The sequence below is a fragment of the Xenopus laevis genome, chromosome 3L, assembly GCF_017654675.1.
Source record: "Xenopus laevis strain J_2021 chromosome 3L, Xenopus_laevis_v10.1, whole genome shotgun sequence".
Taxonomy (NCBI): domain Eukaryota; kingdom Metazoa; phylum Chordata; class Amphibia; order Anura; family Pipidae; genus Xenopus; species Xenopus laevis.
Window position 1 is genome coordinate 113,406,925 of NC_054375.1, and position 14,652 is coordinate 113,421,576.

The 14,652-nt window shown below is 43.6% G+C and overlaps 1 protein-coding gene across 1 annotated transcript; it reads left to right on the forward strand.

Annotated features, from left to right (window-relative positions):
* Positions 1 to 961: 961 nt before the first annotated feature.
* hypk.L (huntingtin interacting protein K L homeolog) lies at positions 962 to 9,730 on the forward strand. Its single transcript, XM_018253169.2, has 4 exons — positions 962 to 1,198; positions 7,740 to 7,795; positions 8,793 to 8,844; positions 9,382 to 9,730. Exons 1-4 carry the CDS (start codon positions 1,037 to 1,039, stop codon positions 9,475 to 9,477), a joined length of 366 nt encoding a protein of 121 aa, XP_018108658.1. The 5' UTR covers positions 962 to 1,036; the 3' UTR covers positions 9,478 to 9,730.
* Positions 9,731 to 14,652: the final 4,922 nt, after the last annotated feature.

The window sequence follows — 14,652 nt, forward strand, 5'->3', positions numbered from 1 at the left end:
GTTCTAAAAACTACATTCAGCTATGAGTTCTCCAAAAGTTACAAAACGTGTTAGGCTGACGAATGCCATCAAGTCTCTCTTTGGTTCAGTTGTGGAGCCTTTTTTTCACCAAATGCAAAGATTTCTCAGGGTTCTTTATGGGGATTCAAACAGTTTCTGTATTGTGACTGCAGTTTTATCTGCTCAGCAGCTGCCTGCAAGGTTCCCTTTATGTGTATTACATTTTGAGTGTGGGGCACTCTATTTTATGTTTTACGGCGGTATATATCACAGCTCCACTCTTTTATTGTAGATTGGGTTGTGTCACACAACTAGGGTTACTACCTGGCCGGTAAAAATTATGTTTGATGTCCATGCCAATGAAAACGGAAAAACGGCTAGAATATAGGAAGGCCGGTATTTTTTTCCAGAAAAGGTGGCAACCCTACACACAACAGGTACAGCTTCATGCAGGGCTCACAGTGAATCATAGCAAAATGTATTTGTAGCAAAACTGTTTTGCTATATTGCTATGATTCTATATAAGTAAAAGTGGTATCCTGTTGACACGACTATTAAATCTACAAATTATACTGCACCCAAGCATATTTGGACAACATGGACTACATGGAATAATTGCTCTTTTATTAAGCAGTATTCCATTATACGACACGTTAAGAAAATTGTGTGCAGTTGACTGATTTTTTTGGCTGCAGACCTCTTAGTCAGTGTGATGCTGAGGGCTTATTAGTTGATAAGTATAGTTTTTAACACTCAATTGTAGCATTCACTGTATAACTATCTAATGATTACACGTATTTTAAAACACTATTTGCGCCCATTTGTTTCGAAATGGCCAATCTGGTGTTTTAATATCAGAAAAAAAAGCTTAGACTATAAAATAACATATTTTTCCGGCCTTTTGGAACGCATATTTGCCCCGCCCCTTCGCCAGAGAATATGGAGGTTGTGGAAGTGACGAATGTAGTGCGCCAAGAAACCGGAAGTGCGAACTGCAGCGAGTTTTCCTGCCTTGTGTTCCGGTGCAGGTGGAAAGATGGCGGCTGAAGGGGATGTTGAGCTAGAATTGGAGACTGAAGAAAACTGCAGCGAGCGTCCTGCTGACAAACCTCGCAAACATGACAGCGGGGCGGCTGATCTGGAGAGGGTGACAGACTATGCTGAGGAGAAAGAGATTCAGAGCTCCAACCTGGAGACGGTGAGAAAAAATACCCAGGGTTTGTCGATAGGGTATTGGGCTGGCGGCAGCTTGTATATTTCTGGGTAACTGAGATAAAGCCATTCTTATCTTTATTGTCTGTGTTAAAGGAGACATATTGTGAAAAAAATAAGAACGTATCAGTGTGTTATAGTCATTAATATAGAAGAATTGTGCATAGAAAAAGTAGTGTTTCACACTGATTTAGTGAATATTTATGCAAAAACCCTAATAATCCCTCCCTTTTTCACTTCCTGCTCCCTGGATTCACAGGCTGTGCGGGGGAGCCCGCTGCACTTTAGGACAGGAACCAATCAGCAGCTAGCAGGACCTGAAAGGGAACTGAAGCCTGTGTGTGCTTGTGTGACTGCAGGGCTGTGATTGGCTGTCCCGCTCCTACTTTGCCTCAGGCAGGGACCTAGGACACGCCCACCCCTCATTATAAACACAGACAGGGACCAAAGAACATCTATAGGGTGCTCTAATAAAGGGGCTATTTTTAATAATATTATATATTATATTAAATTTTTAGCACCATATATTACTTATAATTGCCTACAAAATTAGTTGTTTATGCATACGGCCCTACCTGTCAGTGCAGGACGACTGGGGTTAAGTTCTCCTCTCTGGAGGCAGGACAAACAATTAATGAATTCTGAAGCTCCTCCTCTTCCTGTGTCTCCTTCCACCCTCTGTTTTTTGTTTGTCCTGCTCGGAGGTGGACACCTACTACATCCTCTTCGCATTTTTTTATATTTTTATATATTTTTTTTTTTGGTTTATTTAGTGTGCTCTTATCTGACTTGAACCCCCTTCTATGGTTGTGTGCTTTGTCAGTGTATTGAGCCCTGCTACACATATCTTCACAGGTGAGCCCCCTTTTTTTATTGTGTGCTCCTTTATTATTAGGCATGTTTAGAGCCCTACTGTATTGTGTGCTCCGCTTATAGCGTTTACTGGCTAGTGTGAGCCCCATCCCCAATTATGGGACAGGTGCGCTCCACTAAATGCTGAGACGCCAGTCTTTCCCTCGTGGAATTAATCAGGATGGCCAGCGGTTATTTCCCTGGCATCCTTACAGCCATTGCACAAGGAAGCGCTACTGCAGTCTCCCTCTGCTGTTTGAAAGCCGCATTCTACCTGTGCAGAGGCGCCAGATACGCGTCCTGCCCCTACGTCACTTCCGCCCGCACTGATCAGTTGAAAGGCGCGCCAATACGGCAGCGCATTCTGGTGACGTCATCGGGGAGCGCTAGTAAGCGAGACACGCGGCTGCAGCCCTCTGTCCTCACGCTTACTAATAAGGAGTCGCAGGCAGGCGGATTAGATAAGTATTCTCTCTGCCTATTATTGGGAACAGCACTTTCACAAAGCCAGTGGTCTAACTGATATTATGGCTCATTCAAAGGAACTGTTTGACCTCATTGAGGATTTCTCTGAGGGCCCCAAGAGACTTAAGGCAACCAGAAAGAGGGGTAAAAGAAAGGAAGCAATTAATGCTTCACCCTCTCCTCCTATTTTGCACAAGATGACTAAATCTCCTCAGTCTCCACAGTCAGATATTGAGTTACAACAGCCTATGCCTATATCAACCATTGCTATGGTTCATGCCAGTCAGGAGCCTCCTTCCCCTCCTCATTTTTCACCTGGCCCGTCCAGCCCAGCTCATACTTCTCAATCTATACCACAAGATTTTTCTCCATCTTCAAATGCTAATAATCAGCAATTCACTCAATTTTTTGGTTGGTTACAGTCTCACATACAATCATCTGTGCAACAGGCAGTTACTAATCAGGTACATAATCCTACTCGGACCAAGTCCAAATCTAAAGCACCAGTGCCTATCGTTTCTGATTCTTCAGACTCAGAATCTTATGAGGGTTCAGATTCTGAACATGATGTTACCAACTCTACTGATTCAGATTCTTCTGCATCAAATGAGGCCGTCTCTACTAAACAACCTGACGATATCAGATTACTCCTCAAGTATCTATGCGATACTTTAGAGATCAAAGAGACTCCCTTACCAGTGTCTAAAGTAGATAAAGTGCTCGGTAACAAACTCAAAAAAACCAGAGTTTTTCCCACTAGCAAATCCGTCACACAAATCATATCTGACGAATGGTCAGAACCAGACAAAAGGCATACTGTCCCACAAAAGTTTCTCTCTAAATATCCGATTTCGGATGAACACAAATACTTTGGGGACAAATCACCTAGAGTTGATTCGGCCATTGTACGCCTGTCCAGAAATACTACACTACCATCTGAGGATGCCGGATCCTTCCGGGATCCCATGGATAAAAAGATTGAATCAGCTCTACGGAGGGACTTTATTCATTCCGCTGCAGCTTTACGCCCTGCTTCTGCTTCTCTCAGCGTAGCACGCACCGCAAAATTTTGGTGTCAAGAACTTAAAAAGTCTCTACTGTCTAAACATTCTGACACTTTGGCAACGTTAGATAAACTCTCTCTGGCCCTCTCATTCCTCAGTGATGCTTCACTGGAAATCACTAAACTGGCTTCTAGAGCTTAAGCAGCATCTATAACAGCTCGACGTGCTCTTTGGTTAAGACAATGGTCTGGGGATTCCGCTTCCAAACACAAATTGGTATCCTTGAAGTTTGAAGGAACTCAATTGTTTGGTCCAGAACTCAAACAGATTATCGCTGATGTGACCGGCGGAAAAGGGGCATTCCTCCCTCAAGGTAAAAGACCACACAAGACTATCCACAAGCGCAACTACCATCATAGATCCTGGGGCTCTTACTTCAGGCAATCAAACCGGGGTAGACCTAGTTCCAATACCACCAATAAAAAATTCAGGCCATGGCAATCACAACAGAAGAATACCAGGAAGGGGGGTCCGCCCAAGAATCAGGACTCCTGACTCAAGCGGAGTCGAGTCTTTCAAGGTGGGTGGCAGGCTGCAACAGTTCGCAACCATCTGGCAGACCTCCATTTCCGATCCTTGGGTCCTCAATATTATTTCGTCAGGTCTAAAAATATTCTTCACCAAATTCCCGCCAGCCTCCCGATTTGTACCCTCAAAACAACCTTCAGACCCTATCAAGGCAGCAGCCACCATCTCCATTCTTCGAGATCTTCAGGAGAAAAGAGTAATAACGTTGGTGCCTCCTACGGAGCACTTCCAAGGTTTTTATTCAAACCTCTTCTTGGTACCAAAGAAAGATGGTGGTTTCCGTCCTGTACTGAACTTGCATCCACTCAACAAGTCGGTCAAGTACCAAAGGTTCAAAATGGAGACAGTTCGCTCCATAACAGCATCCATTCCAACAGGCGCATTCATGACGAAAGTAGACCTGAAAGATGCGTACTTACACATTTCCATACACCCAGATCACCACAAATACCTCAGATTCTTCCTAAACCAGCAACACTTCCAGTTCCAAGCAATGCCCTTCGGCTTAACCTCTGCGCCAAGAGTATTTACAAAAGTCCTAGGAGCACTGGTGGCAGTAATTCGCTCATTGGGGATACACATTTATCCATATTTGGACGACATCCTCATTTTTGCGGAGTCCAATCAAAGAGCTCATCTGGCTACACAACTTTGCATTCAACATCTGACACAGCATGGCTGGATAATAAATTATCAAAAAAGTATTCTCACTCCGACTCAAATTCTCCCGTTCTTAGGCTTCGTGGTCAATTCCAACCTTCAAAGCCTTTTCCTCCCAGGGGAGAAGATTCATCATATTCAGTCAGTGATAAGGTCACTACGGACAAGAGCGGCTACGGCTTTCGCCATACTTCAACTCCTAGGTCTCATGGCATCAACCATAGACGCAGTTCCATTCGCAAAGTTCCACATGCGACCATTGCAAAGAGAATTTCTTCGTCAGTGGAACAAGGATCATCAGGATCTTTCTCAGACAATGTCACTATCCAAGACGGTATTATCCAGTCTCCACTGGTGGTCCGAGGAACCCAATCTCTCCAGGGGCAAGCCCTGGCATCTACCAGCTCCGGTGGTGATATCCACGGATGCCAGCCTCAAGGGCTGGGGAGCGGCTTGGCAACACCGTTCTTGTCAGGGACTGTGGAACCTACAGGAGCAGAAACTCCACATAAACATTCTGGAAATCAGGGCAATCTTCAATGCCCTCCTCCATTGGTCACAACTGCTACAAAACACCCATGTCCGAATTCAATCGGACAACAGTACCGCTGTAGCGTACCTCAACAAGCAAGGGGGTACAAGGAGCGCTGCAGCAATGTCAGAGATATCCAAGATCATCACCTGGGCCGAAACACATTCTGCCACCATAACAGCCATTTACATCCCGGGTCTTCAGAATTGGCAGGCGGACTATCTCAGCCGCAACACATTGGACCCGGGCGAATGGCAGCTCAAGACCTCAGTATTCCGACTAATCGTCAGCAAATGGGGAACCCCCTGCGTGGATGTCATGGCATCCAGGCACAATTGCCAAGTACCAAGATTCTTCTCCAGGATCAGGGACCCACTGGCGGAGGCTGTAGACGGGTTGGCTACTCCTTGGGTCTTCAAGATGGGTAATGCCTTTCCACCATTGCCGATGTTACAGCGGACACTCATGAAGATTCGTCAGGAAGGCCTTCCTGTAATACTGGTGGCACCGCACTGGCCAGCTCGCTGTTGGTTCGCGGAGGTGGTAGCAATGCTAACAGATCATCCTTTTCGATTACCAGTCACACCAGACCTACTGACACAAGGTCCAGCCTGGTATCCAGATGTCCACAGACTGAGTTTAACGGCTTTTCTCTTGAATCCAGTATCTGGAGCCAGAAGGGATTTCCGCAATCCGTCATAGATACGTTGCTTTCAGCAAGGCGACCAACTACTGCCAAAGCTTATCACAGAATCTGGCGTATATTCATCTCGTGGTGTGTGAATCAGAAGTTAGTTTCAATAACAGTTAAGCATTCCATCACTCAAGGTGCAAACTTCGGCTCTAGCAGCACTCTTTCAACATCAATGGGCTCTACTTCCAGAGGTGAAATTGTTCTTTCAAGGTCTATACCGTCTCAAACCACCTACGAAAACACCTATTCCTCCTTGGGATTTGAATTTAGTTTTGGAGGCGCTTAGATCCCCTCCTTTTGAACCCATTGATTCTGTGGAAGTTAAATTTTTGACTCTCAAAACAGTTTTTCTTCTAGCGGTGGCTTCCGCCAGGAGAGTATCTGAATTGGCTTCCTTGTCGTGCAAATCTCCATGGCTCTAGTTTCATCCAGACAAAGCAGTTCTTCGTCCAAACTCGGCCTTCTTACCTAAGATGGTATCAGCCTTTCATGTCAACCAAGACATTGTTATTCCGGCCTTCCATGTTAAGGATTCTGATCAGTCAGATGAGTTCACACATCCTTTGGATCCGGTCCGGGCCCTTAAAACTTATGTCCAGAGATCTCAGCCTCTTAGACATTCAGATGTACTGTTCGTCCTATTCGGGGGTCATAATGCTGGTTCCCCTGCTTCAAAACGGACCATAGCTAGATGGATTGTAGACACCATTTCTCTAGCTTATACTCAGGCAGGAATGCCCCCCCCTATTCAGTTGAGGGCACATTCCACTAGAAAGGTCAGTACTTCATGGGCCTTCTTTCATGATGCTTCATTAGAAACAATTTGCCAGGCCGCCACTTGGGCCTCACCTCACACTTTTTCCAAGTTCTATAAGTTTGATTTGTTTAACGCAAGCCAATCAGAGTTTGGCAGGAAGGTGCTACAAGCAGCAGTAGCACGTAGTTAGCTTCCTATAGTTCAAAATTTCAGTATTTTGTTACACGTTTCAAGTTTTTTTCTACCCTACCCTTTTTTTAGGATGGCTTTGGGACATCCCCAGTCGTCCTGCACTGACAGGTAGGGCCGTATGCATAAAAGGAGATTTACTTACCTGGTAAAGCTCTTTTGCATAGGCCCGTACTGTCAGTGCAGCATCCCGCCCTTTTTTGGTGTGGGTGTCGGTTGCTGCCGCTACTTAGCTAGTTAGGGAGTTAGTTCTATGTTTGCTGTGTGTCTCCATTCACAGACTTTACAACCAACTGAGGGTGGAAGGAGACACAGGAAGAGGAGGAGCTTCAGAATTCATTAATTGTTTGTCCTGCCTCCAGAGAGGAGAACTTAACCCCAGTCGTCCTGCACTGACAGTACAGGCTTATGCAAAAGAGCTTTACCAGGTAAGTAAATCTCCTTTTTTTCCCCCATGTATCCAATATGTCTCCTTTAAATGGTTGTAGTAAGCCAGTGAATGGAAGACAGATCAGCCAGAGACTGCATTTAGCGGGTATGCTGGGCAATCTGTATATGAGAAACATTTATTTTGCATTTTACTCATCTACCAACAATTGCATTGGTTTCTCGAATGTTCCTAGCACCAGCCTGACATTTAACTTTCCCTACTGTCTCTGCACTTTGCTATTGCGCTGCATGATGCCAGCCACCATCTTGCAAGTGGGCATTACCACAGTGCTAACAGGATTTGCAGTTTAGAAATCCACTGGTTCACTATTCTTATTTCTTCTTTCTTTTGTGCAGGCCATGTCAGTGATTGGAGACAGAAGATCAAGAGAACAGAAAGCAAAACAGGAGAGGTAATTTCAATACCCCATACATCATCTTATGCCAGCCCTTTCCATTAAATTGGAATCAGGTCTCATTTAAAATTAGAATAGAGTTTCATAAAGTAAAGTATTTCTTGGCAGTGTCATTGCCAAGAGATCAAGCAGGGTATTGATTATTTAGCATTTAACTTCTGTCAGAAATCTGCTTTGAGAGAGAATGCAGTGCAAGAGGCCCAGTGTAACTGAAACTCATCTGAGAGGCTTGCGGTCATATATTAGTACTAGTAGTTTAAGCAAAGCAGCACATACTTGGTACCAATGCATCCCCTAATAGATTGTTAGAAGTTATGCAGTGACAGCTCATGACTTTTGCAGCAAGATGTGCATCTTCCACTGTACTGTAGTTTCTGGTGTGGATAGCTGTACACTGCTGGCCGTTTAGTACACTAAATATCCAAAGATGATGCAGTAGTCTGTTGCTGTCTCTGAAGAATACCATCAAGTCTTTCTTTCGGTTCAGTTGTGAAGCCTTCATTTTTTCACCTAATGCAATAGTGTAAATTTCAATCCGCATGCACTCACCCTCCTACATCCACGGGTCCTATTCCACCAGTGCTACAACATATAAAGCGTCCCGGATCCAGACGTATTGTACATAACTTCAGCGATTAGGAATATGGAGCACACAGGTGGTTTGGAAAAATCACGCCTTCTTTATTGAAAAAGTTTCCCTATGCTTCTGAGGAAGTGGCGAGATGCCACGAAACGCGTAAAGTGTGGGGGAGGTCATGTCCACATATGTACTGCACGGATGATTTTACCATTACTTTTTCAATAAAGAAGGCGTGATTTTTCCAAACCACCTGTGTGCTCCATATTCCTAATCGCTGAAGTTCACCTAATGCCAATATTTCTCAGGGTTCTTTATGGTGGTTCACTGTTTCTGTAGTTCCAATTCTCATGAAATAAGGATAATGGTGTTTTTCAAATAGAATTTCAACAGATAATCTGGCTTCTACTTTTTCAGAGAAAAGGAACTGGCCAAAGTAACAATCAAGAAAGAAGACGTGGAACTTATTGTGAGTATGGATAGGAACTATTTCATATATCTAAACAGTTTCACTGCACTTTATCACAGGTTTATGGCTGCAGTTAAGTGATTTGGCTTAATCGGAAGACTAGTTTTTTAGATTTTGTTTAGAGTTTAGGCAACTGAATCTGCCAGTGACTACAGTCAATAAACTCGGGATTCAAATGGTGACATGCAAGAAAATGCCAACGTACAATTGATGGATTGGTGCCCTAGCAGTGGCCAGGTAGCTCTGCTTGTTTGACCAATGAGTTGATCTCTAGGGAAGCATTATGGAGGCACTATATTTTTTTTGGTTAGCTGATGATCTACGATGCTTACTGTTGGGAGCTATCCTCAGACCAACTTTTCTGCATGGGAAGGCAGTAGCTGGCATAAGGATTAGATAAGGATCAGTCGTGAGTTTACTATTGTTTGCCATCAAGATTGGAGGCCTTGAATTGAAGTTCGCTGAAAAAGTATTTGTTCGTAAACAGAGCACTATATTTATGGCTCAATTGTATAATAAAAATATGTTCCTTTTCAGATGAATGAAATGGAAATTCCACGCACAGCAGCAGAAAGAAGCTTGCGGGAACACATGGGGAATGTAGTAGAGGCGCTGATTGCGTTGACCAATTGATCTTCTGGATTGTGCTGCACATATTTTAACATCTTCTTGTTGAAGAAAATTTACTTTGAAAAAAGATTTTATACTTTCATTGAGAGGTGTGGACTTCATTAGGACATGATGTATTAAAAAATGCTGTTTTCCTTCTTTAGCCTGATATTTTGAACATATTAAAAATTATGCATTATGCAGGTCTCAATTTCCAAATATTTACGCCAAAAAACAAGCGTACTAATTTATTTAGAATAAACACCATCTTTCTAAATGATTTTGAGTGCTATTTAACTGGCCATGCCATGTACAAGGACTGAAATACTGTAGTTCATATGTGATCAAATTTATTGTCATTATCATTAATGGTGCTTTCTTTTTTTATATAACTGTAGTGCTTACTTGTTTTTATCTCAGACATAAACATAGAAGAGCTATGTGTATTGTCAGACTCCATTTAGGCACGCTAATTTCTCCGATAATAAGCACTTGATTAAATTAGAGAGATACCGTATACTGAAAGCATAGAAGTGTTACAACCATACAGCTGATCCACAAGGGGGGGGGGAGGGCTCAGCTGCATGTTAGTCTGTGCACACCGCGGCAAGTGGACAACAGTTGGTGGGGATTGACATCACGGTTGACAGGTTTACATTTCAAAACCAGCCAAAGAATATAAAAAAAAAATGGCCAAATTCATACACTGCCAATTCCATTTCCCATACCTTATACAGGTAACACATTCACAGAGACTGGCAGTTGAAACTAATGCAGGGCTTCTGGAAGGTGGTAGTGTTAGTGGGTTTTCTCAGTCAATCAGATTCCTCCAGCAGCAACAATTAATCCAGCACAGTGAAATGGGAGCTAGGGCAGTTGGGTGGGCCCAGCCAGCATCACTCAAACTCAATTTGCATTAAAAAATTGGGCAGGTTTTAAAAGCACCTTCTTTAGATCTGATACGATGAGGCGAAGCGGATGCAACGAGATGGATGCGCAGAATATAATGTAAGTAATAGGAATGTCGGACCTACAAGCTGCGTGCACCCGACATGACTGTCGGATGAAGACGCAATGTGCTGCACAGTTGTCCTGGGCCCCGCAGGGTTTTGTTTCCAAGGGGAGCCTGGCCATGCTTCACTTACTTGATTAGCCGGGTCCCCCTGCTTTTAGCCTGCTGCCAGCTTCAGAATATAGGCCAGCAGCTCCGTGCACAGATGATTTTTCTCCTATTCAGATTCTCTGTACCCTCATTGGTCCTTTAAGGATAAGTTCCGGTAAAGCTGTACAGGGATTGGAGAGGTAGGAACTTCCCCTCCAGCCTATCCAATCCCAATGCAGCTTTATTGGGACTTAAACTTAAGACCAATGAGGGTACAGAGAACTAAATAGGAGAAACTCATGCAGGTATGGGAGCTCCAGTACTCTCTTCTGAAGCTTCCAGCATGCTGACAGTAGGGGAGCCTGGCTTATCAAGTAAGTGAAGCATGGCCAATGAAAGGGTTAAAGCAAAGGCTTTATGTGTTATGACTTACTGGGCAGAGTGAATCCAGGCTCTCCATCTTCATATGCAAATCCACTGCCTGCACCCAGAGTTGGGTGATGTCGCCAACATTCCTTAGCTTTCCCTCCCTGCTGCCTCGGGCACAGAAGTGTCTCATTACAGCCTTTTTCTACATTCTGCGCACAAGTCTGTTCCCTCCTTGCCTGTGCTCAATTTGCATGCTTCTTGAACCTGTGTAGCCCGCCCACCAGCCAATAGGAATATGTGAGCCTGGTCTCCATGGCGATGCTCAATTTCTTTCATTAGCACACAGAGCTGCGAGCTAGGAGGGAGCTGTGTATTATCCCGAGTGTACCTATGTGTGATATATTAGCTAAATATATTAGAGAAAGCGTGGCTGACAAAGGGAAACACTTCTGTTTGTAGAGATTATTCATAGGGGAGATACTGCGGATGTGAGTGAATACCAAGTTCAGTGCTTTGCAATGAATAGATACTTATATGTTCATTAAGACCTGGGGTCAGGGGGAGGGATTTTGGCACTTATGCAGTAATGAACAGTAGCCGAAGGCGGAAGGGAAGCCTTTAGTAAGATGGCGGCGCTGCTTTCTTCTGCAGGCTGCAACTTCCGAGTTGTGTTTATTAAAAAAATAAACACAGCGATTCTGAAGGGGGTCAGGCCATCAATTTTTTTTTAGGTGGGCCCTGATCACCAATGGCGTTTTATAACTTGTTGGGGGGAGGGGGCCTAGGCCATCAATATTTTTTTTTATATGCAGGGGGCCCCTGATCACCAATGGCTTTTTTATAAGTTGTGGGAGGGGGCCCAGATCATCAATATTTTTTTTTACTTGCAGGGGGGCCCCTGATCACCAATGGCTTTTTATAATGTGGAGGGGGAAGCTGGCCACCAATGGGGTTTTATATCTTAGGGGGGGTTTAATGTTTTAGCCCTGATGTCTGTGTGGCCTTTTTAAAATATGGGGTGGGCGGGGACCACAGTGCCCAGAAGATGTTGCCATACAGGGCCCGGTGATATCTGAAGGCTGCCCTGCTTGTAGGTCCGACATTCCTATTACTTACATTATATTCGGCACATCAGTCTTGTTGCATCCACTTCCTCGCATCATGTTGGATCGGAACAAGCCGCACCGTGGAGTTCAGCCCTAAGAGGTAGAGAACTGAAAAGCAGGAAGTAGTGTTCTGGCTATTACGTTACATCCGGTCACTCCAGCCTTTATACATTAAGTTTTTGCCTAAATATATATATATCTATTTTTTACAGCCTATCCATTTATCCAATTTTTATTTTTACACTTAACTAAACTGTCCTTTTACTATACAAAAAGGCTTGTGGAATTCTCTCATTGAATCCGCTACAGGTGGATGGATTAGATAGCTTTAAGGCTAGGGGCAAACGGCGCGATTTCGCCGCGATTCTGCGCTGGGCGAGTTGTCGCTGCGTTTTTTAAGCCGAAATAGCTTTGCTAACTTTGGCGCTGGCGTCAATGCAAATCGCGGCGAAATCGCTGCGCTAATTCACACGCGGCGATTCTTTTTCTACTGTCGCCCGGAAACGCCCAGCGAGGCAACTTCGGACGACAATAGAAAACGAATCGCCGCGTGTGAATTAGCGCAGCGATTTCGCCGCGATTTGCATTGACGCCAGCGCCAAAGTTAGCAAAGCTATTTCGGCTTAAAAACCGCAGCAACAACTCACTTAGCGCAGAATCGCGGCGAAATCGCGCCGTGTGCCCCTACCCTTAGAAGGGATTGAATGGCTCTTTAGCAAGGGAAAAAACACAGAGTTACTGAAATTAGCTCTTAACACAAAGTTAATCTATGAACTAGCCTGACTGCAATCTTAGAGTCAGAATGAAAATTGCATTGCTTTAGTTAATAACAGGGTTTGGGTCACTCAGACTCGTGCTGCACTTGCTATCCTAGCCCAGCAAACTGTTGTTGGCATGAAATACTTAGACGAGGTCCTATAAGCATATTTAAGTCTAGCTGGGAGTTAAGGAGAGATGTTTTTTGTGGCTCCACTGCCAACCTGTCCCTCCCCATACATACTTAGACATGGGTTATTTAAAGTAGTTAACTAATTCTCATTTTGGGCTAAGTGTTCAATATGACAGAATATAATGTAACACCTCAGTCTAACCTTTATAAAGCAGTAGTAAGAGCCCTTCTAGAATAGTATAACCCTTTTATCTAGGTACACTTATATTAGTGATGTAGGAATCAATTCAAATCAGGCTTATCTTCATGTCACGTTTTTATTGCTACTGAAGACCTTTAATAAGCAGCCACCCTTAAATTTTACCCTATCTGGTTTCCAGGCTGATTCAGTTCTTCCAAAGCTGCTTCATAAATGGGCAAAAGGAGCCTGGCTGTGCCTCAAAGCATCCCGGAATTTTTCTCATTTGATAACCCCTGTGCTAGCCTCACAGTTTGGTGCTGTAAAATACTAATAAACTGATTTTTTTTTGGTTAGACAAAAATACTGTTTAACTAGACAGTCGGTAATTTATTATAAAATCACTCCGTTCTACATTTTTGAGAGACGTCTGACAGGACCCACCCCTTGTCAGCCATTCCCATTGACTCTGAATTTCTATGGAATACCCTTACCCCCAGATTTGAGACGATTTCTCTGCCTGTGTTCCAGCAAATGGTTACAAAAATGGGAAGGGAGTGCCTGAACCAACTCATGTTTTCTGCAATCAATGACATTGGCTTGCTGCTCAAAAAAACACAAGCATTTTTTTCAAAAGTGGGTGTTTAACAAAACTGCTCACTAGGTTTTAGCAAGGCCTTCAGCCTTGTGTTTTATATGCTCATGGAATTTCTCGGTGACTTCTAATATCCTCATATATTTATTCTAATTCATAAGTTTCAGTGAGTCGTGCCAAATTACATCACTGAGCACCAAATATAACCAATGACATCACCAAGCACTGTTTAGAAGGAGATCATTTACAGGATATTCACGGCTCGTGTATTAAATATATATTCCTTAATAATGCCCCTTCTCGTAACAAACTAAAGTATGCTGAAGACCTTGGGAGGAAGAGGCTGAAAACAAACCATTAATTCAACCCTTAAAGGAGAAGGAAAAGTCGTTTACCACTTGGAGGTGCCAAATGTTAGGCACCCCAAGATATTGTATTTACTTACCTGAAACCCCGGGCCGGTGCTCCTATCAGTAAAAAACTGCACCGGCTCAGAGTTATTTCAGCGAGCACCAAAAAGTGCTTCTCTTCCGCCTTCTTCTTTCTTCAAATTTCTCGGGGCAGATGTATGTGCAGTAGAATGAAATAGCCGGCTTTTTAGTTAAAGTTCGGCTTTTCGCATGTGCAGCCGTGAGAAGAAAGAAGAAGCCGTAAGAGGAGCATTCTGTGGTGCTCAGTTAAGTAAATACATTCACTTGGGGGTGCCTAACATTTGTCACCCTTAAGCGGTAAATGACTTTCCTTCTCCTTTAAATATTGTATTCATGCCAAAGAATTACCCCACCTAGATAAGGATCAGTGGGGTTCAACATAGATTTTCCGATCCTCTAAGCTAGTTAAAATCTAGATCATATTATAGTTCTGGTAACAGTGAGTCTTACTGATAAATTTACTAGATAGAAGATTTGATTCATTTAGACACAGGTTACCAGATATTAAAGAAGACAGTGATCGTGACAT

Coding starts and splice junctions, on each gene's coding strand:
- hypk.L (XM_018253169.2), top strand. CDS start 1,037: ATGGCGGCTGAAGGGGATGTTGAGCTAGAATTGGAGACTGAAGAAAAC. Junction 1,199..7,739: donor AGAGCTCCAACCTGGAGACG/GTGAGAAAAAAT, acceptor TCTTTTGTGCAG/GCCATGTCAGTGATTGGAGA. Junction 8,845..9,381: donor AAGAAGACGTGGAACTTATT/GTGAGTATGGAT, acceptor GTTCCTTTTCAG/ATGAATGAAATGGAAATTCC.